We start from the raw sequence: 25,957 nt of genomic DNA on the forward strand, positions 1-25,957 counted from the left end.
TTGCAGGGCAGGGTTGGTCTTGTTACAAAATGGCCAAGGGGATGTTGTCTCAGGTGTGGGAGCATCCACTGAGCTCCCTTTGCGCATTCCCTCATGGCAGCCAATACCCTCAGGAACTTTACTGCCATTAAGTCCCTGCCAATGGGTGCACCATACCCTACACCAAGAAGTTGGAAGATGCAGAGAGAAGTTATCAGGAGTAACAAGGAGTCCGGTGGCACCTTAAAGACTAAAAGACAGTCTTTAATGAAATGCCCAAATAAAACTGTTAGTCTTTAAGGTGCTCCGGACTCCTTGTTGTTTTTGTTGATACAGACGAACATGGCTACCCCCTGATACTTATCAGGAGTAATTATTGGCCTGATTTCTGAATGGAAATCCATCCGAGTCCAAGAAATCCACTGTGTGTGTCTGCTCTCTCTCAGCCTGAGCCATGGAACCCTAACTCTGAGGATGGGCTTCCTTTGTGTCAGAGGGCAGGAGGCCAATACCATGAAACCATTGCTCTCCCTTTCTGTGGAGTTAACCTTTTCTATGTCACAGGTTTCTGAGTGGTAGCCGTGTTAGTCTGTAACAGCAGAAAGAACGAGGAGTACTTGTGGCACCTTAGAGACTAACAAATTTATTTGGGCATAAGCTTTTCTGGAGGAATAAATGGACACAAATCAGACATCAAGAATTATAACATTCAAAAACCAGACGGAGAATACTTCAGTCTCCCTAGTCACTCAATTACAGACCTAAAAGTCACAATACTCCAACAAGAAAACTTCAAAAACAGACTCCAATGAGAAACTGCTGAATTGGAATTAATTTGCAAACTGGACACTATTAAATTAGACTTGAATAAAGACATTACACAAAGTAAAACTATTTCCCCATGCTAATTTTTTCCCCTACTGTTACTCACACCTTCTTGTCAACTGTTGGAAATGGGCTATCCTGATGACCACTACAAAAGTTTTTTTCTCCTGCTGATAATAGTCCACCTTAATTGATTAGTCTCATTATAGTTGGTATGGCAACACCTATTTTTTCATGTTCTCTGTGTATACATATATATCTTCCTACTGTATTTTTCACTGCATGCATCCGATAAAGTGGGTTTTAGCCCATGAAAGCTTATGCCCAAATGTGTTAGTCTCTAAGATGCTACAAGTACTCCTCATTCTTTTTTCTACGTCCCAGTTCACTGCTCTCTAAATCAGTGCTGCAGAGAGAAACAAATAGCCCCATACTATATGTTTAGACCAGTGGTTCCCAAACTGGGGTTCGTGAACCCCTGGGGGCTTGTGAAATGTTACAGGGGGTTCTCAGGAAAAAATTCCCTAATGGCAGACAGAGTTGTCCATAGGGACCCCGGGCAGCATGGGGCCAGCAGCCCAGAGCGCCTGGACTTCCAAGAGCTAAGCAGATCAAAGCAAGCATATCTACCACACTGAGGAGATTTAAACTTCAAGACTCCTTATAATTAATGGAAAGGGAAATGGATATTTTTTGCTGTTTTTAAAATTAAATAGGCAGCTAGTATTGTTTTTAAAATTATTATGAAGAACAAGTTTAAGCTTTGTTGTAACGTGTGTTGATTGCCTGGACTGCTCAAGACCTGAATGCTTATGTAGGAGGAACTATTTGAGTTGGCTTCTTAAATAGATCATAGAATCATAGATTATTAGGGTTGGAAGGGACCTCAAGAGATCATCTAGTCCAACCCCCTGCTCAAAGCAGGACAAATCCCCAAATGGTCCTCTCAAGGATTGAACTCACAATCCTGGGTTTAGTAGGCCAATTCTGTTTCACATCTGATACTCCTTGATGAAACATAGGAGCCTTGTCTTATAACAGGCTTATTCAAAGTGATACAAGTGAGATGTTGGAAGAGTGGTGCCGTTTTCATAATGTAATAAAAATATTGTAATGATAAATAATAATAAATAGCATGTAATAAGCATGTCATAAAAAATTTATATTTCCAAGATCACTGCTTTAATAACTTATACGCAGGTAAAGGAGAAAATCCTTGAAATAGTTATTTTTAGGAGGGGGTTTACGAGACTTGACATTTTAGTGAAAGGGGTTCACACGTTGATAAAGTTTGGGAACCACTGATTTAGACTTAAGTGTCAACTGGGTTACAAGATACAGCTTAATTTGAAAGGATGTAAGTGCATGTTCTCTGCTGGTCTTAGACAGACAGGTAGTAGCTGCGATACAGAGAAAAATGAAAGAACATTAGGAAAAGCAAGTTTAACATTTAAACAAAATTATTGTACATCATTTAAAAAACACTCATTTAACTTAGCTTAAAAATTTATTCCAGCACCTAACAACAGCTCTACAAGAGAACAAATGTACATAATACTGTACTCTGTAATCCTGTGTAAATAACCAAAGTCACACTTATATTAAGATTCCACTTACAAAGGGCCAACAAATCATTAATAGGTGTTTTAATAATGGTAAAAGAATTGGTATATATTGTTATAAAGTCCAACAGGCTGCTTCTAGCCATCTATAACACCTACTCATGTGCTTATAACTATCCATAACACACAGTGTTCACATCTATAATTTGCTTATAACATTTATTAATTACTTATTCATCCTTTATAAACTATTTATAAATGGAACCTTAATATGAAGAGCGACTAACTTCATACTACTTTAGCCCAATACTCCAGGACACATCAACTTTCACGTTTTTATTTAAATTCTGCATTTTCGTTTGGGAGGGTCTTTAACCAATGAAGTTACAACTTCCTCAGGTTAACAACAAATATATGGCAGACACTAAAGGCAAAGCGAAGGAGGTGTGGAAGACCATATGACAGAGTTTATGTTTTTCAAAAAGAATCACTCTGACGTGTTATAATTAACACTGCTACTATGACAACAATATCAGGAAATGACAGAATATGCTGAAATTCAAGACATCCTTTTGTCTTCTTTTTAGAAAAAAATTATATAATATAAATAAACAAACATAAATTATTAAGGTAAGTTCCAAAACCCACCAGTGGTGTCATCAGAAGGAGACAAACGACTACTCCTGGGTTCCAGCCTTTATCTCCTTAGCTTACCTGCATATAATCATCAATATACTGGGAAAGCCCTATTGAGAGCTTCATATATAGGGTACAGTAAGCATTACATTTAGGTCTCAATTTTTCCATCCAGCATTTTCCTCTCTGAATTCATGTCTGAGCTATTTCAATCACATCACCTGCCTTTTATGGAATTCAAGTAAGCAATGCAATGTTTAACAAAGGTCAGGTAGGACTTAGAATCCGCCTTCATTTTCAAAGCCTGTCTTCATTCTTGTTCTCTTCCACATGGTTTTCATTCTCCTTTGTCTTCTCCTCCTCCTCCTCCTCCTCATCTCCAAAAGTCTGTTCTTGCATGGTAGTAAAAGTAAGTGATCTGGCAGCAACCTGTGCAGCCAGACCTGATGTGAAGTTGAAATCTGTTGATATATGGAGCTGAGCCAGCCTTTGCTTGATGGAGGACTGTAATGCATCCCTCAAACGGGGCTCTATTCCATCCACACCAGTTGGCTCCACTTCATCTCCTGCACCCTCACATTGGTAACATGTTCTTTTTACAGCCATTGGAGATCCACCTGCATCAGCAGTAAAGTCTTTGTTTTCATCCTTCGTAGGATCATCATATAAATATTCAGTACTGCTTCTCTCACTTACAGTGACATGGGCTTTTGGGCTAGAGTCTCTCTCTTCAGAATCATCACTAGTTTGGTTACAGTCCTGCTTTCCTGCTTCTGAATTCGAAGGGGATTCCAAATTATGTATGGGTTCCACTGCTTCTACAGGAGACAAGGGCTTCACTGCAGCTTAAAAAGAAAAAAAAGAAAAAAATTATGACTAAAAAAGTAACCTTCCATACATAACTCAGCTATGTGTGTCTTAAGAGATGGAACTGAGAGTTAAAATAGGTAAAATAAAGATGTATTTTCTGACCAGGATGCTGAATATGGAAGGTAATGTCTACTAGTTCTACATAGTCTTTAAAACTCATGAGACATATGTAAAAATGATAATACATAGAGCTGATGTATTTTATGGAAATTACAAGTAAAATCAGTTGCTGCATCTCACGCAAATGTGAACTATCTTCCTTTAAGTAACAGCTATCTAATCTAGTAAAGATAACTGGAACATAATAAAAAATGTCTTGTAGGTAATATCTGATTTTATACATCACAGCATATAAATAAGAAATGTATGCATACAGTAGGATACGTTGTCGTCACAAACAAAGAGTGGTCTAATTTAGCCTCTCGATGTTAGTAGTAGCAGCGAGTCCCATTGCCAGCAACGGGATGCTTGCCAGGAAGTCTCTCCTCCCAGTGTTAGGGGTTAGTACAACACGATACAATTGCTTCTTGAAGAACAGACGTCTTTCTTTATAGTAAAACGATATAGTGTCCATTTCCAACAAACAGATCCCTAAACTGCAGTAGCTCCATTAGAATAGCAGCACGAACATACATAAGAGCAGCAACAGCAGGTTCCCATGTGGCATTCCCTTTCTAATTCCATTCTGACTTTACCTCTGTAAGCAAAGATGAAAATAACTCTGGAAAATACACCAAACTTTTTATGGGAAACAAGATTACTGTATTAAATTTTTTCCACTGCATTATATTTTAGTAGTATTTATTTTTACTAACTGAACATGGGAATGGTTTCATGCTTGTCATATTAGTAATTATTTTCATTTAACACACTGGAAACATATGCTTCAGGATTTACATTTGAAAAAACAAACACACACATAGTACAGTGTAGCAGCAATTTGGCCTCACCTGTTAATTGTTCTTCTAATGGAGTGATCCCTTCACATTTTGAAGAGAATCACTGTGTACTCTACCAACTTGCTTCTGGAGGCAGGAATATGCAAATTTCTCTATCCATATCAGCCCGTTAAGAGCCAGTTTTGGTGCCTAAATGCCCCAAAGAATACTTCCAAACCTGGAAAACTAGGGCTGCCCAGAGGATTCAGGGGGCCTGGGGCAAAGCAATTTTGGGGGCCCCTTCCATAAAAAAAAAGTTGCAATACTATATTCTCGTGGGGGCCCCTGCGGGGCCCAGAGCCTGGGGCAAATTGCCCCACTTGCCCCCACCCCTGGGCGGCCCTGTGGAAAACAATGGAAAGGTAACTATGGAGGGGCAAAAAGCGTAACTGGTAGAAGGCCAAATCCCAGCAATAGACCCAGGGCTAGATTAACCTTTTGTGGGTCTGGTGCCAAACATATTTATGGGCGCACATGGGGAACAATTGTAAAAAACAGAAGATCAACACAGAAGTTGTCTTTGACACAGCACACAGCTGCACAGGTTTTATTTACAAAATTTACAAGTTTAAGTTGCAGATGAAGTGGCTGCCACTAGGACACCAGAACTGTCAGCCCTAGGGCAAAAAGAATGCACACAAGTGTACATAAACTAAATTATAAAAGAAAAAAATACAAAATAAAACACAGCTAACAAAAGCCAAAGATGGCCAAAACCCCAGCCATGTGCTGCTCCCCCTAAAAGGAAACCTTGCGGCTATCTCACCCTTCACGTATCTCATATGAACTACCAGGACTTGAATTAAATTTGTGTATGAAACTGGGGTGGATTTAAAACTGTTTAAAACATTTTAAAAATAAAAATATGAAAAACTATTTACAGGATCATTATTCATACTTGCCGTGGTTGGCCTTCCCTGCAGGCAGAGAGGCAGAGACTAGGATTAGGACCAACTGTGCCCCTTAAAGAGCGGGCCAAACCTCCAAATCGGACCAGACCCACATCCCTCCCCAGAACGACCCCCCGATCCAGGACTGGACCAGACTGACATCCCACTCCAGACCAAACTTGACCAGACCAGCATCCCTCCCCAGAGCAAACTCCCCAAACTGAACTAGACCACCTTCTAGCCCAAACTGGATCAGACCCCTCTATGAACTGACCCCTCTCAACCCTGAACCTTCACACTACCTACCAGAACAGGGCTCCTCCTGAACCTCTATTTCTGAACCCAACCCCTTTCTCCACAATCCCCAGTTGGACCACTCTCAGGCACTCCACTCCAGAGCCAACCCCTGCTGTTGATTCACCCCTGTTCTCTGAAGCAAACCAGGCCAGACCTCACTTAGCTGCAACTTGGCCAAATGCAGCTCAGACAAAGGTTGCATCCACCCAACTCATCCCCGGTACCCAGAGGGGCTGTGATTCCACTCTCCTGAGGTCTGGCTGCTCCCTGATTGCCTCCAGCTCATCCCGCACTGGCAGGGGCAGTGTAGTGGGGAGGGTCAGTGTAAGCGTCCAGGCTTAGTGCTGACCCAAGCAGTGGGGCTCCCTGGCTGCAGGGGGTACCTGAGCTCAGCCCGTGCCCCCTCGCCCCCAACTAATCTGCGGAAGGGGCTGTAGTCCCCGCACAGGGCAGAGGGGACCTGGGACACAGAGCCGGGGTACATGTGTGAGGTCGCCCCTCTGCCAGAGGCTGGGAAAGGGCTAAGCCACAGCAGCAGCTCCAGAGGGAGAGGCTCAGAGCTGTGATCTGTGCCCTGCAGACACAGGGCAGAGTCCGATGCCTAAGGGAGCTGGGCACCGGAAAGCGAAATGCAGGCCCTGCAGAGCAGCGACCCCGGCACCATGAGTCGGGATACCGCCACCTGAAACTAGGCTCTGGTACGGTCCCTTTGCCATGGCCCTGCTCTCACTGCTGCTGCTCCTGACTGTCCTGCTGGAGCCCCTGGATGGATCTGGCCCCTTCGCCAAGCCCAGGGTGCAGCGCTGGGGGGCGGCCGTGGTGTGGCACCTGCAGGCGGCTCTGCACTCCCTGCGGGGCGGCCTCCTGTCTCAGCCTGAGTGCCAGCCTCTGGTGCTCACTGGGCTCACCCTCTACATGTAAGGGGAGGGATAGTGCTCAATGTCATGGCACCATTGGCATCATTCTAAACCCAGTACTAGATAGACCTATTCTATTTTGCTTGTTTCTTGGTTATTTTCACAGACACTCCTCCCCTAGTCCAGAAAGAATTGCTGGGAAGTAGCAAGCAGTAGAAGAAAAGAAGTAGAGAGACAGGAAAAACCAGTCAAAGCAGTTGGGAACTATCCAGTAACTGACAGGCTAATTTTTTATTTCTTACAGAATCTAAGTAAAAACAGACATAGGCTACTGGGGCCTGAAGGAGGTATTTATGGAGGTTGCACCACAAACTCTTTGATACTTGGTTAACAAAAAGTGACTCACATCGTAGCTTTACAGAACTCATCAGGGGAAGCTCTGTTCTTTCGTTCTTAGTTCTAAGGGAGCAAACACAAACTCCAGGAGAATTTTTAAAAACTCAGTGTTCGGTTCTTTGTTAGCTGCCTTGAGCAATCGGGAGACTGTAACCTTAGATCTTTTTGACCATTTCTGTAGTAACTACAGGTCATCAAGGAGACACATGACGTTTAGAACAGGGCTATCCTGTTCGGATTTGAGAGCTCTGACTATGCCAATGATAGGGCACAAGGAAGGAATAAAACAGTCTTCAGATTGATGTGCAAGGGAGAATACAGGTGAGGTAAAATTTCAGAGGCTGTCTGAAACACAAACCTATATGGAAATACCTGAAAAATGGCTCCTCGCAAGAATATTCTCTTACTTTCCTGACCCTTCTCCCAGAAGAAACTGCCATGAGGAAGGGGACTTAGAAAAGTTTTCCTCTTCTTCCTTACTATCAAAGTGGCCTGAAGGGGGCCTCAGTGAGGACAAGGGACCAAACTGAAATTGCATTTAACTATCTGGTACCTGAGAGCTGGTCTAAGGTTTTTGATTACCTGAGGAAGCAAGAGATGTGAGGGTGAACTGCCAAGGTGTCTTCATAGCTAATTAGTGGTAGGTCTCTCAGGGCTAAAACTTGTATCTGTAAGGAAATCTACTAAGCCCCATATCATAGCTACCTAGGAGAAGCTGGAGCATGGACCCAAGGAAGACTTGAAGATGATGCACGTTTTTGGCCTCCCAGCATCAAAAAATTATTCCCACATTTTTTAATAGGCCCAGACACTTGAAGGCTTCCTACACTGAAAGAACAGCTCTATCATTCAAGGAAACAGATGAAGGACTGCAACATCAATCTTTCACCCTCCAGGATATCAAGTTGACTTCTGACAAAGCATCAATTCCTGATGCAGAAGTTCCTTTGAAAATGGGAGACATCATGTATCAAAGACTGATGACTGAAGCACAGTGGGCAGCTAAAGTTTTCTGGTCCAAAAGGAGGCAATGATAATTATCTTCACTTCCCAGATTTTTCTGGCTATTGTTGTGAGAAGGGGAGAATGGCAGGAGTCCATCCACTGCATTGACCACATGAATGAAAACGCACCTGGCCCCCCATGCCAGAGCAGGGCTGTCGAGGGGGGGAGGGGAGAAAGTGGGGCAATTTGCCCCAGGCCCCATGCCCCGCAGGGGCCCCCATGAGTTTTTGGGGCCCCCAGAGCGGGGTCCTTCACTCGCTCCGGGGGCCTGGAAAACTCTCCCAGGGCCCAGGCCCCCAGAGCTTCTTCCGCTACGGGTCTTCTGGGCACTTCGGTGGCAGGACCTGGAGTGGAAGGACTCCCCCCCGCCACCAAAGACCCCAGGCCCCTTGAATCCTCTGGGTGGCCCTGTGCCAGAGAATCTCTGTTCCTGGAACAACAGGGATGAACTGCTATAGGAACAAGCCCACCCAAGAGAGTTTCCAGGCTGAAAGTATTTTGTTGAAGATTACAGGATTCAGCTGCCATTCCTCAGGTGAGAGTTGTCCTGTTGTGCCAATCTCTTGATATCTTCAGTTTACCTCAGATGCAGGCACAGATGGTCTGATAGTCTTCACCACTTTGGAAGAGATGTACAGAACCTCAGTCCCAAGTGCCCCACAGAGGTTAATGAATGCAGCAGATGTCCAAATGCCACATTTTATTTGAATTGATGGATTAGAAATGAAGGGGAGAAGCTGCTGAATGACTAGGCCCATTGCTCTTAGTTCAAGGAGGGACATACTCATGCTGGACTCCCTCCTGGACTCCAGGACAAGGTCTGAAAAAGGCCTGGTGTCTCTGTGAGTGCCCCATCCATGCAGGCTGGCATCTGCTGGTGTTCTATTCAAAAGCATATCCAACACATGTCCCCTTTATTTTACAACAGCCATTAGCCCTGAGACCTGTAGACTTGGGCTGGCAGCATGATCAGCTCAGACCCACTCCCTCCTTGTTTTTCCAAATTGAGAGGAAGAAGGCCTGAGGAGATCACATAGGGTGGATAGTACATTTTACTGTGCCTGCCAAGGAGAGTGTAAGACCCGTTAGGTGCAGAGCAAGGATGAGTGTAGAAAAGAATCATGTGACATCACATGAGGTGTAGACGAAGGATAGTGAGGAAAAACTTGCTCTTGATGAGGGTCTGAAGTGTTTTGATGTCTCTGCTTTTGGACTTGACCAGAGCTGTAGCTTGATGGACCTGAGAGAGGGAGTGAGAGATGCAACAACATATGTGGCTTTGAAGGCAGGAGCAGAGGCCTCATAACTGTGTCTGATCTATTACTGAGCACTTGTCCACAGGATCTTTGAAGGAGGCAATGCACAGGTCCCTCCTTTTCTGGATAGTTTGGAGACTGAGCCTTTCATCTGGGATATACAGCCAAACATGATGGTTGGATTTCTTGACATCATACAGTTTAAGGTAAGTGTTGGACTGCTTCTGTGCTAGACAGGATCACTTGAAAGTGACTGTCTTCACACACTGGGAATTCCAGATCCTTAGACTTCTTTGGCTTGCAGAAGTCCTTTTTAGGGACATCTGTCTCCTCATTAGGTCATCCAGAGTAGATGACTTAACAAATCTAGCCAAGTCCATCATGTGAAAATATTTTCCCCTTGTCTGAAGCACTGCAGGCAAGGACAAAGGTATTTCACCTTCCTCTGAAGGAGAGCGCCTAGATTTTGTAGATTTGTGCTTTTTGCACTTTTTGTAATGCTTTTCCCTTAGCCTTCTTTTAAGGGAAGGGGAAGGGAAAGGGGAAGAAGGGAGAGAGAAGACTAGAGAAAGAAAAAAGGCAGAAGAAAACAGAACTATTCACAATAAAAATAGAGAGAAACTACACTAAGCTGCTAGTTTTACTGCTAGAGTCAGGCACATGGCATGCCAAAAATGGCTTTTTAAGAGCCAGGCACTGTTGCCTGGAAAGAGACATTTGCACATACCTGCCTCCAGAAACAAGTGAGGAGAGCTCCCAGCAGTCCGCTCCAGACTGTCAGAGGGTCACTCCAGGAGAATCCTTTTTCTATTTACAAATTAGATTGTTGGCTTTTAAAAAAATATTTTGTCTGTCTTTATTGGAATAGATACCAAAGTCTAGCCTGTCACTTCACTCTATGTGTCTCTGTAATTCTGGGATAAAATTGAAACAGTATTTCTTCTAAACCTGAAAATTTACTACCATTTACAAAGATGTATGATTCTATACAATTTTCTGCCTGATTGAAGAGCAGATCTGGTGAAGAGCAATGAAAAAGCATACAGCAATTCCCTGTACGCTGTGCTTAATTTTCTCTGCTCTAAGAGCCAAATTCTTAGCATCTTGAAGTTAGTGGCCAAACTCCCTTGCTTTGTGGTTGTTTTTTTTTTTTAATTGGAAAGTAAAATGATGCTAACAAGCCATATGAACAGATGGGGCAACAAATTAGGGCCACACAGATCTATCAAAGGAACTACTACAGTTGAATACAGTATGTGTTCTAGCAATACTAGGTCAAAAGTTGATTGTAACCAGACAGACACACACCCTTATTTAGAGTCAAATTAAAAAAAAAAAAAAGTCAGTACTTACCATGATCACTAAATAACAGCTGCTTCCATTTCTGTCTCTCTACCTCTGAAGCTCTAAATCCCAGCACAGATTTCAGTTCTTGTAACACTCTCTTGGATTCCTCTCTCTCACGTTTTTGTCTCTCTCTCTCTTCCTGGGAAAAGCAATAAAAGTCCTCCCTTTTGTACTCATTGTCTGTATCTGTATCTTCAACATATGCTTCCAATTCCTACGGAAAAAGAATAAATTGCTCTTTTGATCTGCATATTCCTCAAGGGTCAAGCCCTTTGAGGTACTGAAGTATTTCAGCACTTTAGCAGGAAGATTGAGCCCCAAGTCCATAGTCACCCACGTGATTCGCATGGGAGGAGTTTGGGGGCCTGATTCTGCTCTCAGTTACACTAGTATAAAACTGGAGTAAGTACATTAATAAAGTAAAGATAACTGAAGTCAGCAGAGTCACTTCAGATTTACTCTGGTGCAAACAACCAATACAAAAAGAAGATTCTGACTTGGAGATGGGGATCACTTTTCCTATAATTCCCATTGGATATGACGACTATTGCTGTTTTTTACTCTCCCCTCCTCCAGTTCATCCAGAGCTGGGTATCTCATTCATTTTATCAGTGGTAACTGTTCAGCCAGATAACTTCAGAAGGAGAAGAACCAACACGGTGAACAAGGAAAAGTTTGAAGTGGCGATGGTGTGTGTGTGGGGAGGGAAGGGGGGCTAATCTTCTCTCAAAATGTGCCCATCAATTAATTCTTGAGTTGAGGTCGACTTTTCTTTCCAGTTACTTTAGCCTTCAAATGAGTGCCCTTAAACTGGGAGAGAAAACAACACACCAAACTGTTTATGTTAAAGCATATTTTAAGTGTTCAGAAATGCAAAGCCTATGGAAACCATATAGGATTAGTTAGGTTAATGCAAGTAAGAATCAATTTAATATATTGCCTTTTAACAAATTTATACCTTTGTCCACATTTCTTTTAGAGATGTCTTTATCAGGTTCCAAGGTGGCATATGCAGGAACTGGATTCAAAATTAATTTCAAAGCTCTTTGTTCCTGGGTGGGGAACACCACCATGTGGTACAATATAGGTACTATATACCCTGTCTGCTGTAGAGTAGTTCACAAGTCCATTAACAAAAGGGCATTGTTGAAGGAGATAAGGTCATTGCTTAAACAGCTAAAAAGGAAATGGATAAGGGAAATGTCTTTGCAACACAAAATTCATATACAACTTTGAAAGCATCCATTTATTCTTACCTGCTCTTCAGGGACTGGGTCTTTGTCCTCTATATGCAGGGCAGGCTGTAGTAATGGTATCATGGGGCAGTGTGTGTTATCACAAGATGATTCAGGTTTGCCTGGAGGTGGGAGGCAGGAAGTGGGGGAAGAAGAGAGATTAAAACAAAAAAAGATTAAGTGTGGAAATGAACAGATAACTGATCTTTAAGAATTCAGTGTGGTACTGAGTCAGAGCCCGACTCCAATGCAAAGGACACTGATACACACTCCATCACCTTTCTGAGCACATTGTAAGGACTAACATGCTAAAAGCTTGAGGGTATCCCTTGAGAATCATCAGCAACTTGGCGGACATAAATGGGAGCAACATGTTAAACTGAACACTTTGGAAAACTATCTGCAACAGGAAGTTAATTTACACAAAACTCAGCTACATGTTTAGAAAACAGTCTTGGAAATGTAAACCAGACAAATCTCTTTAATCATATTCAGTCAGCTGCTTGCTAAAAGAAACTTTTCAACGTACCTTTTTTATCTGGGTTTCTTGGAACCATTTTTTCCACCTGAGAAATGGCCTCTTCCCAGCAGCTGTTGCTTGCCTGGATGTGAGGCTGAATCAGCTTTAGTTTCTGTTCTAGGACTTGATAGGCTTCTAAAGTTAGTTCGTGTGTCTCCTTAGCGCTAACAAGTTTTTCAAGTTCATCCTCAAAAATTATTACCCTAGATGAATGGGAAGGAAAATATCACACTAACATATCTGAATCTCATATTTTATGATTTGTTCAGTTTCTGAATTTAATCGGTTTCTTCCATTCCTCCTTCTTTCCATCTTAAACTGTAGTTTAGCCAGCTTCATATGTTTTAAAGCCAAACTCCTCCATTCTCATTATGGTAATCCATTAAATTTAGATAGCATTGTGTTATTTAACTAATTGTACCAATGAAAAGTCTTTTTAGGTATATAACCCATAATTAGTGTGTGCTGAATTTTGTTGCAGAACAAACAAAACTCAAGCATGCTTTCAGGTTCATTCAAAAAGAGAGACTAAAGAGATGGAGGGTTTTAATGAATCTTTTTGTTTTGCAGTTCACCTTTAAGGAGGTAGTAGCACCACAGAATATCTAAAGATTGAAAAACCAACTTCAGTAATCGACTCCATGCAGGACAGAGAGACTTTGGCTTCACAAACACTTGGCAATGTGTGTGGCTGTTATAGTTTAAAGTCAGATCCCATGGTGATGGGCACAGTATCAGAACCTGAATAGAATGGAATCCTTCAATTTCAGTTGAAAACTTCTAATTTCAGTCATCGCCTCTTAAAATGCATGCAGGTTGCTCTGAGAAATAGTCACCTCAATTAAATAAATTCTATAACAGAACAGACTTCTTGTATGTGCAATCACTTATACTAAAGGGAAAGGCCCCTCTGGATTCCCAGAGAGTTGCTAACATTGACCCTACTATATAATTCTTCAAAATATCCAATTCACAAGTTTGTCCCTCACTCATGTTGCTCCTTTCTAAAAAAGGGACACTAGTTAAATATCTTCCTCCAGTTGTGGAATATAAACCAGAATTGTTTCCCAGTTGGCAAATTCTGTCTAATATATGGGCAGGGAAGCAGAAGCAACAATATAACCCAGCCTACATTAACAGATATTCCCCATCCTTTATCTTGCATGGCTGCAAGCGTCAACTATGTCATTTTTTTCCCTCCCAATCTGGGATATAAACCAACAATCAAAGCAGCACAAGACTGAAGCTTTCTAACTACAGGCACATTCTCTCAAATAGTATAAACTTACTCATTCAGTAGGGCCTTGAGATGGAGCTGCAAGCTGCGCACTGCTGTGTGAAGGCTGTTCAGAGGTCTGGACTTCGGTTTTGTTTTGGTTGCATGTTCCAAGCCTAACTGATGCTGAGTTTCAAAGTACCGATAAAACTCATAGCTTCGCTTAAGCTCTTCTAAGCAGGCAGCATGAGTGTGAGGTAGACTTTGAGTCACATCAGACAAAATACAATGAGGCAAACGTTCTGGAGTGATCAAGGGCTTGGGGGATGCATTAACTGGAGAGAGCAGCAATGCTAATCGTCTGAAGAACTCTGAACTCTGTCCTACCCACAGCTGAAACAGAACCTACAAAAATACAGAAAGGATCAAATGGTCTTCATTGTTAAAAACATTAGCATTTCTTCATTCACTTTTTAAAACATTTTGTCCCCTTTTAAAACAGTTTTATTTTCTCCCACAGAATACACGCTCAGCACTGTGTGCCTGGGAGCATATGACATATTAGTCTGGGTGTCTCACACTTTAGGTGACTGTAAATTCCTTCAATGAGGGTCTCACATGCTCACATACACAAAAAGCTTTCAGAGGTCCAACGCATCATATCCCCGCTTTGGAAAACATTCCTTTGCCGATATGCCAGACTCACTAGTTAGGACAGTCTCTGACTACCCTAGGGCAGATAAGGAGTGGTCAAGATTCTGACAGCAGGATGTACATTGCACTGAAGACGACTCTTCCCTCATAACCTGGAGCTGTCATTTCTATGACACAGATACTGACTACTATATCCCTCCCCCCAGCATTGAAATGCTAATCCATTAGCACTATATATTAACAACATATACTTTGAAATCCTAAGAAATCTCAGCTGTTGACTTACTGTTTTATGTGCAAAACTCAGCAACTTCCCAAATGCTATTAAAATGTGGAAACATTGATAAAGGTAGAACAATGGAACAATCTCTTCAAATCATTATTTATGGTAGTTGTCAGGTCACTCACTCTGGCAGTGAAAAAGAGGAATCCCACAGTTCACATTTCTTCAGAATCTCAAATTGAACTATGAAGCAAAACCCATTTTTGTTGTACACTTGAGTGCTCCTCTATATGCCTACAGAGAAGCGCAGGTTACTTCGTGACCAGCTAACATTATTTAAAAGGTGTTAAACTGTGTCTACACTAAGTGCTAATGGGTATGTCAAATCATCTTACATAACTAAAAAAAAGAAAACATTTTCCTAATCTAGACAAGGTCCATGTCTCAGAAGACTGTCATGGTAGCACGTTTCTGGGCAATGCTTTTTCTTTTTTATAAAAAGGAGGAAGGTAGTACTTTTAACCGTTACACCAGCCCCACACACAGTCCATGTCTACAATACGACTTATGCCAGTGATACTTATGTTGCTCAAGGGTGTGAAAAAACCCACACCCCTAAATGACATACATTTTGTTGGTGTAAGTGGTAGTGTGCACAGCGCTATGTCGCTATGTGGGAGAGCTTCTCCTGCTGAAACAGCTACTGTCCCTTGTGGAGGTGGTTTTATGTGAATGGGAGAGCTCTCTCCTGTTGGCACAGAGCAGTTCCACGAGCACTATTACAGTGGCACAGCTGCCTCGGTACAGCTGTGCCACTGTAAGCTCGTTAATGTAGATATGGCCACAAAAAGATCAGAATTGTGCTAGTATGGAGTGTGGTCTGAGATTGATTCCCAAGGGCCACAAAAGGTCAAGTTACTCCACCTTATTTTCTCATCTGTAAAAGAGGGACAATATTTAGTTCACAGGTAATGTCCTCTAACCTTCTGAGATTCTAGGCGGAAAGGTTTTATATGAGTGCAATTATAGATCATTTCCAGTTGTGAATGAGTAGTGGTCTTTCCAATACATGAACTGTCAAAAGAAAAATGTCCATAATAGTGACACACTTAAGGATATGCAACCACCACATATGACCATGTGCAGTTTTGTAGCTGTATTGGTCGCTGAATATTAGACAGACAAGGTGGGTGAAGCAATATCTTTTATTGGACCAACCTCTGTTGGTGAGAGAGGCAAGTGTTCAAGTTTGCACAGAACTCTTCTTCAGTTCTGGGAACAAGACCCGAAGAAGAGTTCTGTATAAACTTGAAAGCTTGTCTCTCTCTCACCAATAGAAGTTGGTCCAATAAAAGACATTACCTCATCCACCTTGTCTCTCTAACATATGGTCACAGTCAGGTGCTCCGATACCATGATGATGAGCACCATAATAAAAATTTAGATGGATGGACTGATAATCATTCCAAAAGACACACCTTCCTAATAGTGTGAATAACTTTGGGGAGCTGTTGAGCAATATATTCACCTGGAAAACAGATTATTGTTCTGTAATATAAAGAACTGAAAAGATGACTGTTTCCAGGTGTAGAAGTTATCTGAAGGTAACACTTAGAATGATATGAACTTAACACAGGGGCAAGTGCTACACAACACAAACTTCCTACTCATCTCTGCATTCAACACAGGGTCTTCGCTGAGTATTATAAAGAAAGCCAAATGAAAAAAAGAGGCAGCCTGAGGAAAGAGCATTAGCACACAGCTCAGAACAAGAAATCAGAGCTTAGGACTTAAAAAACGAAAAAGGAGGACAGGTCCATATAAACAGAATATAAGGAGAATGCAGTGAATGACTAACAGGCAGCCCACAAAAGTTGAGAACTTTGGGAAGAGAGCAATGCAAAACCTACCTGGAAAAAGGTATGTGGGCCCGAGAAAAGGGAATTTAGAACATGTTCAGGGTAAAAAGAACAGGAGTACTTGTGGTACCTTAGAGACTTACAAATGTATTTGAGCATGAGCTTTCGTGGGCTAAAGCCCACTTCACTGGATGCATAGAATGGAACATATAGTAAGGAGATACACACACACACACACAGAGAACATAAAAAGGTGGAAAGACAACTCCCACCTTTTCATGTTCTGTGTGTGTGTGTGTGTGTGTGTGTATACATATTTCTCTCCAACAAAAATGTTGCACTGATTTAAGTAAAATTGTTTAAGTCTATTTTATTACACTGGTGGAAATCCACATATGGAAACAAAATTGACTTATATTGATGAATTTTGTTCAAATTATGTCACAACCAGATTACAAGATGATTGGATAACATATTAAGCTAAAATTGATATAAGCCAGTTACTAACTGATTTTTAAGTGTCCACAGTGGGGTTTGAACTGGTTTAAATCAACTGCCCAAAGAAGAGTGGAAAAGTAACTTGGTCTGCATAATTCCTACTAGAACTGCAATTTATGAAAACCAAAAGCTGCCATTCAGCAAAGCTGTCTACTCAAAACTAAGCCTCACAGCTTATCAGTCTTTATTACTGACAATATTTACTGCAAGGACAAAAGAAATTAAGTTATGAGATTACTGAATAAAATATAACACAATAAAACTAACACAAGAGGCAGACAATAATGAATTTTTCTAAGCTAAAACAAAAAATGCCTGTACTGAAAACCATCAGACTTTTGAAAAGATGAGATCTTCTTTCAATAGCACACATTTACTTATGCAAACTTGGGATATTCGATATCTCAAAAAGAAGAAAGATTCAGACTCAATGGCCAGAAGGGACCATCATATCATCTAGTCTGACCTCCTGCAAATTGCAGGCCACACAACTTAACCCATTCATTCCTGTAATAGACCCATAACCTCTGGCTAAATTACTGAAGTCCTCAAGACTTCAAGCTGCAGAGAATCAAACATTCATTCTAGTTCAAACCAATAAGTGACAGCATTGGCAGATGAAGGCGAACTCTCTCCCCCCCCGCACCCCCCGGTGTCACTGCCAATCTAATCTAGCAGAAAATTTCTTCCCAACCACAAATATGGTGCTCAGTTAGACCATGAGCATATGGGCGTGACCCACCAGCCCTCCTCATCTAGTGTTCCATCTCCAGTTGTTGGAGATATTTGCTAATAGCAGTCGCGGATGGGCCATATGCCATTTTAGGCAATCTCATCATACCATTCCCTCCATAAACATAACAAGCTCAGTCTTGAAACAAGTTAAGTTTTTTGCTCCCACTTCTCCCTTTGAAAGGCTATTCCAGAACGTCACTCCTCTGATGGTTAGAAACCTTCACCTAATTTCAAGCCTAAACTTGTTGATGGCCAGTTTATATCCATTTGTTCTTGTGCCAGCACTGGCCCTTATCCTAAATATCTCCTCTCCCTCTCTGGTGTTTATCCCTCTGATGCATTTATAGAGAGCAATCATATCTCACGTCAGCCTTCATTTTGCTAGGCTAAACAAGCCAAGCTCCTTAAGTCTCCTTTCATAAGGTGAGTTCTTCATTCCTTTAATTATCCTAGTAGACCTTCTCTGCACCTGTTCCAGTTTGAATTAATCTTTCTTAAACATAGGAGACCAGAACTGCACACGGTATTCCAGATGAGGTCTCCTGAGTGCCTTGTATAATGGCAATAACACTTCCCTATTTCTACTGGAAATACCTCACCTCATGCATCCTAGGATTGCATTAGCTTTTTTCATGGCCACAGCTCACAGTCATCCTGTGATTGAACATCTTTCTCCTCCTTTGTCGCTTCCAACTGATAAGTCTCCAGCTCATAGCAAAAACTCGTTGTTAAGCTCTCAGCATATGACCCTGCACTATTAAACTTCATCCCATTTCTATTACTCCCAGTTCTCAAGGTTGTATAATATTCTGGTCCTCTTCCATGCTGGCAATACCTCTCAACTTTGTGTCATCCACAAATTTTATTAGCACACTTCTACTTTTTCTGCCAAGGCCATTAATGAAAATGTTAAATAAGATTGGTCCCAAGACCGAATTTAGAGGAACTGCACCAGTAATCTCCCTCCAGCCTGACAGTTCACCTTTCACAGAATGACCCATTATAATCTTCCCTTTAACTAGTTCCTTAAGCACCTTTCAATTCTCGTATTAATTGCCACCTTCTCCAATGTAACTAATAATTTCCCATGTGGAACTGTATCAAATGCTTTACTGAAATCCAGGTAAAATAGTTCCAGTGCATTTCCTTTGTCCACAAAATCAGTTATTTTCTCAAAGAAATCGGGTTGGTCTGAACGATATCTTTTGTAAAACCATGTTGTATTTTATCCCAATCATCATTTACCTCTGAGTCCTTAAGCCCTCTCTCTGTTAAAATTTGTTCTAAGACCTGACATACAATTGAGGTCAAACCAACAGGCTTGTAGTTCCCCAGATCATGTATTTTCTTTTCTTAAATATAAGTACTATGTTTGCAGTCATAGGGTATGATGCCCAAGTTTCTGTATTCATTAAAAATCTTTCCTATGGGGCTTGCAATTTCATGTGCTGGTTCCTTTAACATTCGTGGATGGAGGTTGTCCAGGCCTCCTGATTTTGTCCCATTAAGCTGACTGAATTTGGCTTTTAGCTAGAATGTGGCAATTTCTACTTCCATATCCTAGTTCCCATTAGCCATCCTGCCATTGTCCCCAAACTCATTACTCTTATTGAAAACTGAGGCAAAGTATTCATTTAGGTGCTAGGCCATACCTAGATTTTCTTTAATCTCTACCAAATACTCAGTGCTTAGTGGTCCCACTTTTCTTTCCTTTTTTTTTTTTTTTAAATTATATGGGTAAAGCATCTTTTATTGTTGGTTTTAATTTCCTTTGGAAGGTCCAGCTCTGCTTGGCTTTTGGCAGATCTCACTTTTCCCCTACAACTTTCTGATCTGCAAGAGGCAGTTTTCCTTGCTGATCCATATCTTCTTCCATTCCTTGTTGGCTTTCTTTGTCCATCCAGTTTGAACAAATTTACCTTCCCTATGATTTTTTGCCCCTTGCTTGGGATGCATGCTCCAGATACTGTAAGTCAACGTTGCAAAAGCTAACTCCAAGCATCCTCCATATTCAGATACTCGACTTCTTCAGTCCAGTCCACTTCCCTAACTAATTCCCTTAATTGTTTAAAGTTTGTCCTTTTGAAATCAAGGACTCGAGTTACAGATCTATTTTTGTTTATCCTTCCATTTAGTTTAAACTGAGTTAACTCATGATTACTCTAGCCAAGGTTGTCCTCTACAGCCAGTTCTTCTCTGAGGTCCTCAATACTTAGCAATACTAAATTCAAAATGTCATCACATCTTGTTGGTTCAATGACTACATGGTGAACAAATCTGTCAGCTATCATTATTAGTAGCACTTGTCCTCCCATCTATATTTAGGAAATTAAAGTCTCCTATAATCACAGAATTTCCAGTAATATTTATTTAATTAAAAATACTAGAGAGGTCCCTTTCTATATCCAAATCAGAGCCTCAGGATCTGTATCAGATTCTAAGTGCTATCCCTGTGGAGCATCTGTTACCCTTCTTCCCCAAAGTGATTTTGACTCAAACAGATTTTGTTTTATCCATTCCATCACTTTTAATTTCTTTTCAGTCTCCTCCTCATTAATATTCAATGCTACTCTACCACTTTAACCTTAATTTCTGTCTTTACTGATCAGCACATACCCATCAATATCTGCATTCCAGTCATAATTCCTATTCCACTATGTTTGCGTTATTGCTATAATATCTGGCTTCACTTTCTGCACCAGTTCTAGTTCCTTCATTTTGTTATCTAGGCTCCTTGCATTGGCATACAGACATCTTATTTGTTTCTGCTTGGCTTCATTCAGATTCCTCACCCGATTAGGTACAGTCATTTTCCTACCCGTATCACCTACCTGGCTGTTACTGTCATTGCTACTAACACTATCTTTCCTCTTGTCCATTCTCCTACCCTCTATTTTTCTTCTCTCCATTGCTGTATCCTCTTTTACTTGATTTTCCTCCCACTCAATATTAGATTAGGCGGGGGGGATATTAATGAGGATCTTCCAGTCATCTTGCCCAAATTCCTAGTTTAAAGATCATTAGATGTCTGCCACTCTGTTTAAACATTTTTCAGAGATCAAAGTAGCACACTGCTTCACAATGCTAGGTGTTCAGCTTATGAACCCTACTGCATAAATAAATGTGGCTTTTTCCATTTTCAACTACCAGCAATGTACATCTTTGGAATGTCTCTCTTTTGGTTCAAGTCAAGATGAGTAGCAAGGGATTAGCCAAGAGACACGTACAAATTGAGAAATTACTTTATGGACTTTTTCATCAGCAGTTATTAAATCATAGCATTAAATATAACATTTGGGAGGAGACTGATTAGTGAATGGTAATTTTTTTTTGCTAAATAAAAGAATGATTTAGACAACCCAACAACCTACTCTGTACTGCACATCAATTTCTTTAATTAAATGGTAAATGAAATCCTCTGAAAAGCCAATAGTTGTAAAAATATGGAAGATGAACTTCTGGAGCATTCATGAATTTCACTCAGGGCTCTTTAAATGTACTCTGTTACTACAGACTGATACAAGTAGGGTGAGAAAAATCAGATATCTGAAACAACAAACAGCAGGGCACTGTCCCAACCAAAATGGATTTGCATAAGTCTGTATATGTAAACATGCATTCTCCATTCTAGGATGGATTACCTTGAGGGCAGGCAGGCTGAAGCCATCTGTGAGGTTGTGTGCCTCTTCTTCGGACACCTGCTCTTCACTCAGACCCAGACCCAGTTCCTTAAAAGGAACTACGCAGATGTAGTTGGTCACATTGTCACTCTCCGCATTCAGAGGGTAGGTTTAGTCAGAGTTAAAGCAGTTAACAAAGAAGCCTTTGTACTAAACGGAGAGGGTGTGGGGGGAGAGGGGCAAAGCAACTAATCTACAATTACTGAGGATCTTACTTTCTGGCAAGTTACTGGTGAGCACACTCAGTCCACGTCCAGTTTTAAATGATCATCGTATAACCGTAAGTTTTAAAGGCTCAAATGTGTACAATAAGTTGTAGACAAAGGGTACTGCAACAATAAAGATAATAAACAGCTAATAAATAATCTTTGCAGTCCTTTTAATTGAGGAAATCTTTGCAAAACCATCAGAGAGCTAGTTCACAATAAATTCTAATGACAGCCTTAAAATTAAAAAGTACACATTCAACAAGTTAAGAGCAATACTGCCAGAGACAAGAAAATTTTGGGTAATGCACATTTCATGGTTTGTGTGTTTTATATGTCAGGATAACCAGGATAGGTGATTTCCCTATGAATTATTTTTTTGTGCAGGATGAGCAATAGTATAGAAAATCACATATCTGCAGGTTTTTAAAAAGTAGTTCTTTGAAATTTCTTACATGAATAGTAGAAAATCCCAAATTTTCACATTGCTGATGCAATAAATTGATCAGTCTCACAAACTTCTCAGCTATAACATGGGGTGTAGTAAGATCTCATGTCACTAAAACTTAATTTCTTTAATACATTTTATGAACATACTATACACCAGAGTAGCTACTTCTGTAGTAGCTACAATATATTGTCAAACGATAAGTCAAAATAAGTGAAAATGTATTTTATGAGACAGAATCTTTGTTTCATTATATTCACCTACTTAATCATTTGCAAAATTAGGTGATTAGCAATGGGCTTCACAGTTATCAGCATGATCATACAAATACTTAAGTACGTGCTTCACCTTTCATTGAAGTAACTGCTCAAATGAGACTTCTCACAGGCATAAAGTTAAGCACACAGAAAAATGCTTGCAGGCTTGGGGCCTTAAGGTCTGATCATAAGCACACCGAAATTAATGGGAATCTTTCTATTGACTTCAATTGGCTTTGGATGAGATCCAAAGGGTTATGTCTACATTGAATTAAAAATCTATGGCTGGCCCATGCCAGCTGACTCAGGCAAGGGGCTGTTTGATTACAGTGTAGACATTGGAGCTGGCCCTGGCCCTGGCCCTGGCCTGAGCTTTTTTGCCGTTCCCCCAAGAAAAAAAAAAGAAAAACCTGATTAGTGAAGGACCTGCCACCGAATTGCTGCTGAAGACGGAAGTGGCGTGATTGAGCTGCTGCCAAAGAGGAAGTGAGGGACTGAAGGACCCGCCACTGAATTGCTTCTGCACTTCCGGACGTGCCGCCCCAACAACGGACGGACTGCCATCCCTTTCTATTGGCCACCCCAGGCACTTGCTTCCTTCGCTGGTGCCTGGAGTCAGCCCTGATTCAGGCTCTAGTACCCTGTCAGAGCGCAGGGACCCAGAGCTCAGGCTGCAGCCCAAGTCCAGATGTCTACACTACAATTAAATGGTCCCTTAGTCTGACCCCTGCAAGCTCTAGTCAGTTGGCTTGGCCAGCCCAGGGTTTTTAATTGCAGTGTAGACATACCCTTAGTGAGCTTCTACTGTAATACTCATATCTGCAGGTTCCCTTTCTTAACAGCAATTACTCAGTTTTCTCCAAAAAGAGCATGTGTGCCTGTTTTTTGTTTTGTTTGGGAAGATGAGAGGTACAAAGTATATCAGAGAATCATGCTACTAGGTTTATGTCACCAAAAATACAGGTGTTTTAATGTACCCTGAATAGTGAAGTTGAGCATAAAGGAAGAAGTCTCTGTTGAATGATGCTATAGCTTTGCAGTCACATTTTATATTTTCCTTCTAGCTAACAAGTTATTTTCACTTGATTTTTGAAAACATAAAATACTTAGCTCTGCATGCTGAAGAGAGTAATGGGCTTTATAAACCATCTGTGCCAATTTATAGGAAACTGCTAAGATTGCCCAAATTCTATAGACTACATAATGGATGCAGTACTTTTCAATGTATTGTATTGCAGAGCAAAAACAACATACCTTCATAGGAAAATATTCTTACAAATATAGACGCTTAATAAAGTTTAATGTCAATAAATACAAGAATTGTGAAGTAAAAGTAATGAACCATAGCATTAAAGGATGGCAAATCCTCCGTAGGGTCAGTGATGCTATACAAATCTGAAGTAATGTTTTTGTGATAAGTCAATGGCTACACTACCATAAAAAGTTTTGGAACCGCTGGCAAACTGGTCTGAGGTTTTGCTAGGATATAAATTGACAAGCAATGATGCACGTAACATGATATCAAGTGTAAAATTTCAGTTCCAAATTATGTCAGGTTACAGCCACAATACTGAAGTAGAGCCCTGTAGTACTTTTTTCAACTGCAAGGCTTTAATGTCACCAAAAATCAAAATGTAGATGTTGAAGTACCTCACAGCAGTCATATTGTTTTGAGTTATATTAGTCTACAGAATCTTGTCTTTAAAAGTAAGTGATTGTAACACCTTTGCTGCTAAGGGTAATGTACTTTCTACAAATGGAACAAAACAGTATATTCATGTTAAATCTGTACACAAATATTGGCATCTTGACTATTCAAATTCTATTCTATTCTGCACTATTCTAAATAGGTTCTTATTCTGATATTCACATATCTGAGCAACTTCCAGTAGTGCATTACAAGACATGACTTCCATCTGTCACATGTGGTTCATTCTCTCATCCTCTCCCCAGTGGAAGAACTGTGCAGGCAACGTAGTCTTATTTTGGTAGGGTTTAGTTTTGTTTTAAATGTACATACTGCTCCGGTTTAAGTTAGAGAAGCCAGGTTGAAGAAGCGCTCCTTGCTCTTGGAGCAGAAGGTGGTGAGGTTTGTGATGGTCCTTAGTTCCTGTGGGAGTTTGTTCCACAGCCTCAAGCAAGCCTCCAAGAAAGGTCTGTCTCCTGAACTGACAAGCTTTACCATTATGGTAGAGAATTCCATTGTGCCTTAGGACCAGAGTTGTCAACCATGGTCTTCATCCTGGAAATTTAGGTGATATTTTAGGTATTCTGGACCCAGGCCACGGAGTACTTTGAGGGCAAGGACTCAGAATTTGATTTGACTTGATATTCTATGGGAAACTAGCGTTGAGAGACTAAGACAGTTATAATGTGTTTGTGGTAGCCTGTGTTGCTGAGCAGACATACTGCAGTGTTCTGTATTAGTTGGAGTCGCCTAAGCAATGAAGGCTTCATACCCAGGTATCTTGCACTGCTGCAGTTCAGCCTTAATGAACGCCTGATCTATTCAGAATATGTTGTATAAGTTACATGCTTTGTAGTAGTTTTACTTTGTGGTGGGTATCAAGTGTTACCAACTTTTGCGATATCTGGTATTTTACTCAAAGTCTGAGCTGCTGGAATTGAGATTGCATGAGAATCTTAGTTCCCAACAAAACACAAGAACAACAACAAAATGTTTTCTAGCTTTTGGATGTGGAGAAATGCTTGAAAAATGCAAAGTGAATGTAACCTAACACCCCCAACCCAAGCAGCAAACAAAAAGATACCATGTTCTTAAAAATAAAATAAAATAACATAAAACCCAAATACAAAAACAAATAAACAAAAAAACCCCAAGTCCTCATGATTTTAAGCCATTTTTTTTTTTTGGTGTGGTGGGGAATGACTCATGATTTTTGAGCATTTAGGCTATCTGGTCACAAAATAGAAAACTTTCATCTGGAAATATTGAATTGCTATCATACATCTACAGAAAACTTTACCCTGCAGAACTCTGAAAATGTTTCTCTTATAAAGTCCTAAGGGGGAAAAAAGATTTAATTCAAACCATGTTTCTTTCATTTCTATTTTGATTTGGGTTTGCAAACGCAATGCTCCTTTCCTCTGGGATCATATAAGGCCCAGCAGAGGCACTGGTCTCCTGCCCAGCCAGCTAAACTGTTTTCTGGGATAGTTAGTTATAAGTTCCACCCTTTCACACCCAGACTCAAATGATTTTCCACCTGTTCAATTCTCATAGGACTAAAACAAAACAAAACAAAAATCTGCTCTAGAAAATAATTTTACCACTTGAGCAGAAAAAGCAGTGCCTGTAATGAAGCTTCAGTAACCTAAATTAGACAAAAGCCTAATTACTGCTCTTCAGATATCCCAGTAATAGGGCAAAGAAAAGCCTGTAATGCCAGTTACCCAGGAATGTAATATGTTGCAATCAGTTACTGACTCATGTAAACATGTAGGTGTTAGCAGGATCCAATGTTTTAAATTAACCCAGGAGGATGTGGAGTACTGGGATTACCATGCCTATCCTTTCCTGAGATGCAAAAAAAATCAGGCCACAATC

General features: G+C 40.8%; 1 protein-coding gene across 4 annotated transcripts in view; it reads right to left on the reverse strand.

Annotated features, from left to right (window-relative positions):
• Positions 1–2,048: 2,048 nt before the first annotated feature.
• VEZT (vezatin, adherens junctions transmembrane protein) overlaps positions 2,049–25,957 on the reverse strand; it is an 89,985-nt gene continuing 66,076 nt past the window's right edge. For all 4 annotated transcript variants that reach the window (XM_030548521.1, XM_030548520.1, XM_030548522.1 and 1 more), the window contains exons 7-12: positions 21,440–21,587; positions 13,903–14,234; positions 12,623–12,816; positions 12,115–12,215; positions 10,865–11,072; positions 2,049–3,847 (exon numbers count right to left, since the gene is read on the reverse strand). In XM_030548521.1, coding sequence (XP_030404381.1) covers positions 3,300–3,847; positions 10,865–11,072; positions 12,115–12,215; positions 12,623–12,816; positions 13,903–14,234; positions 21,440–21,587 — 1,531 coding nt within the window. In that variant the 3' untranslated portion in view covers positions 2,049–3,299. The remainder of the gene's footprint in view (positions 3,848–10,864; positions 11,073–12,114; positions 12,216–12,622; positions 12,817–13,902; positions 14,235–21,439; positions 21,588–25,957) is intronic.

Source organism: Gopherus evgoodei, chromosome 1 (genome assembly GCF_007399415.2).
Source record: "Gopherus evgoodei ecotype Sinaloan lineage chromosome 1, rGopEvg1_v1.p, whole genome shotgun sequence".
Lineage (NCBI taxonomy): Eukaryota > Metazoa > Chordata > Testudines > Testudinidae > Gopherus > Gopherus evgoodei.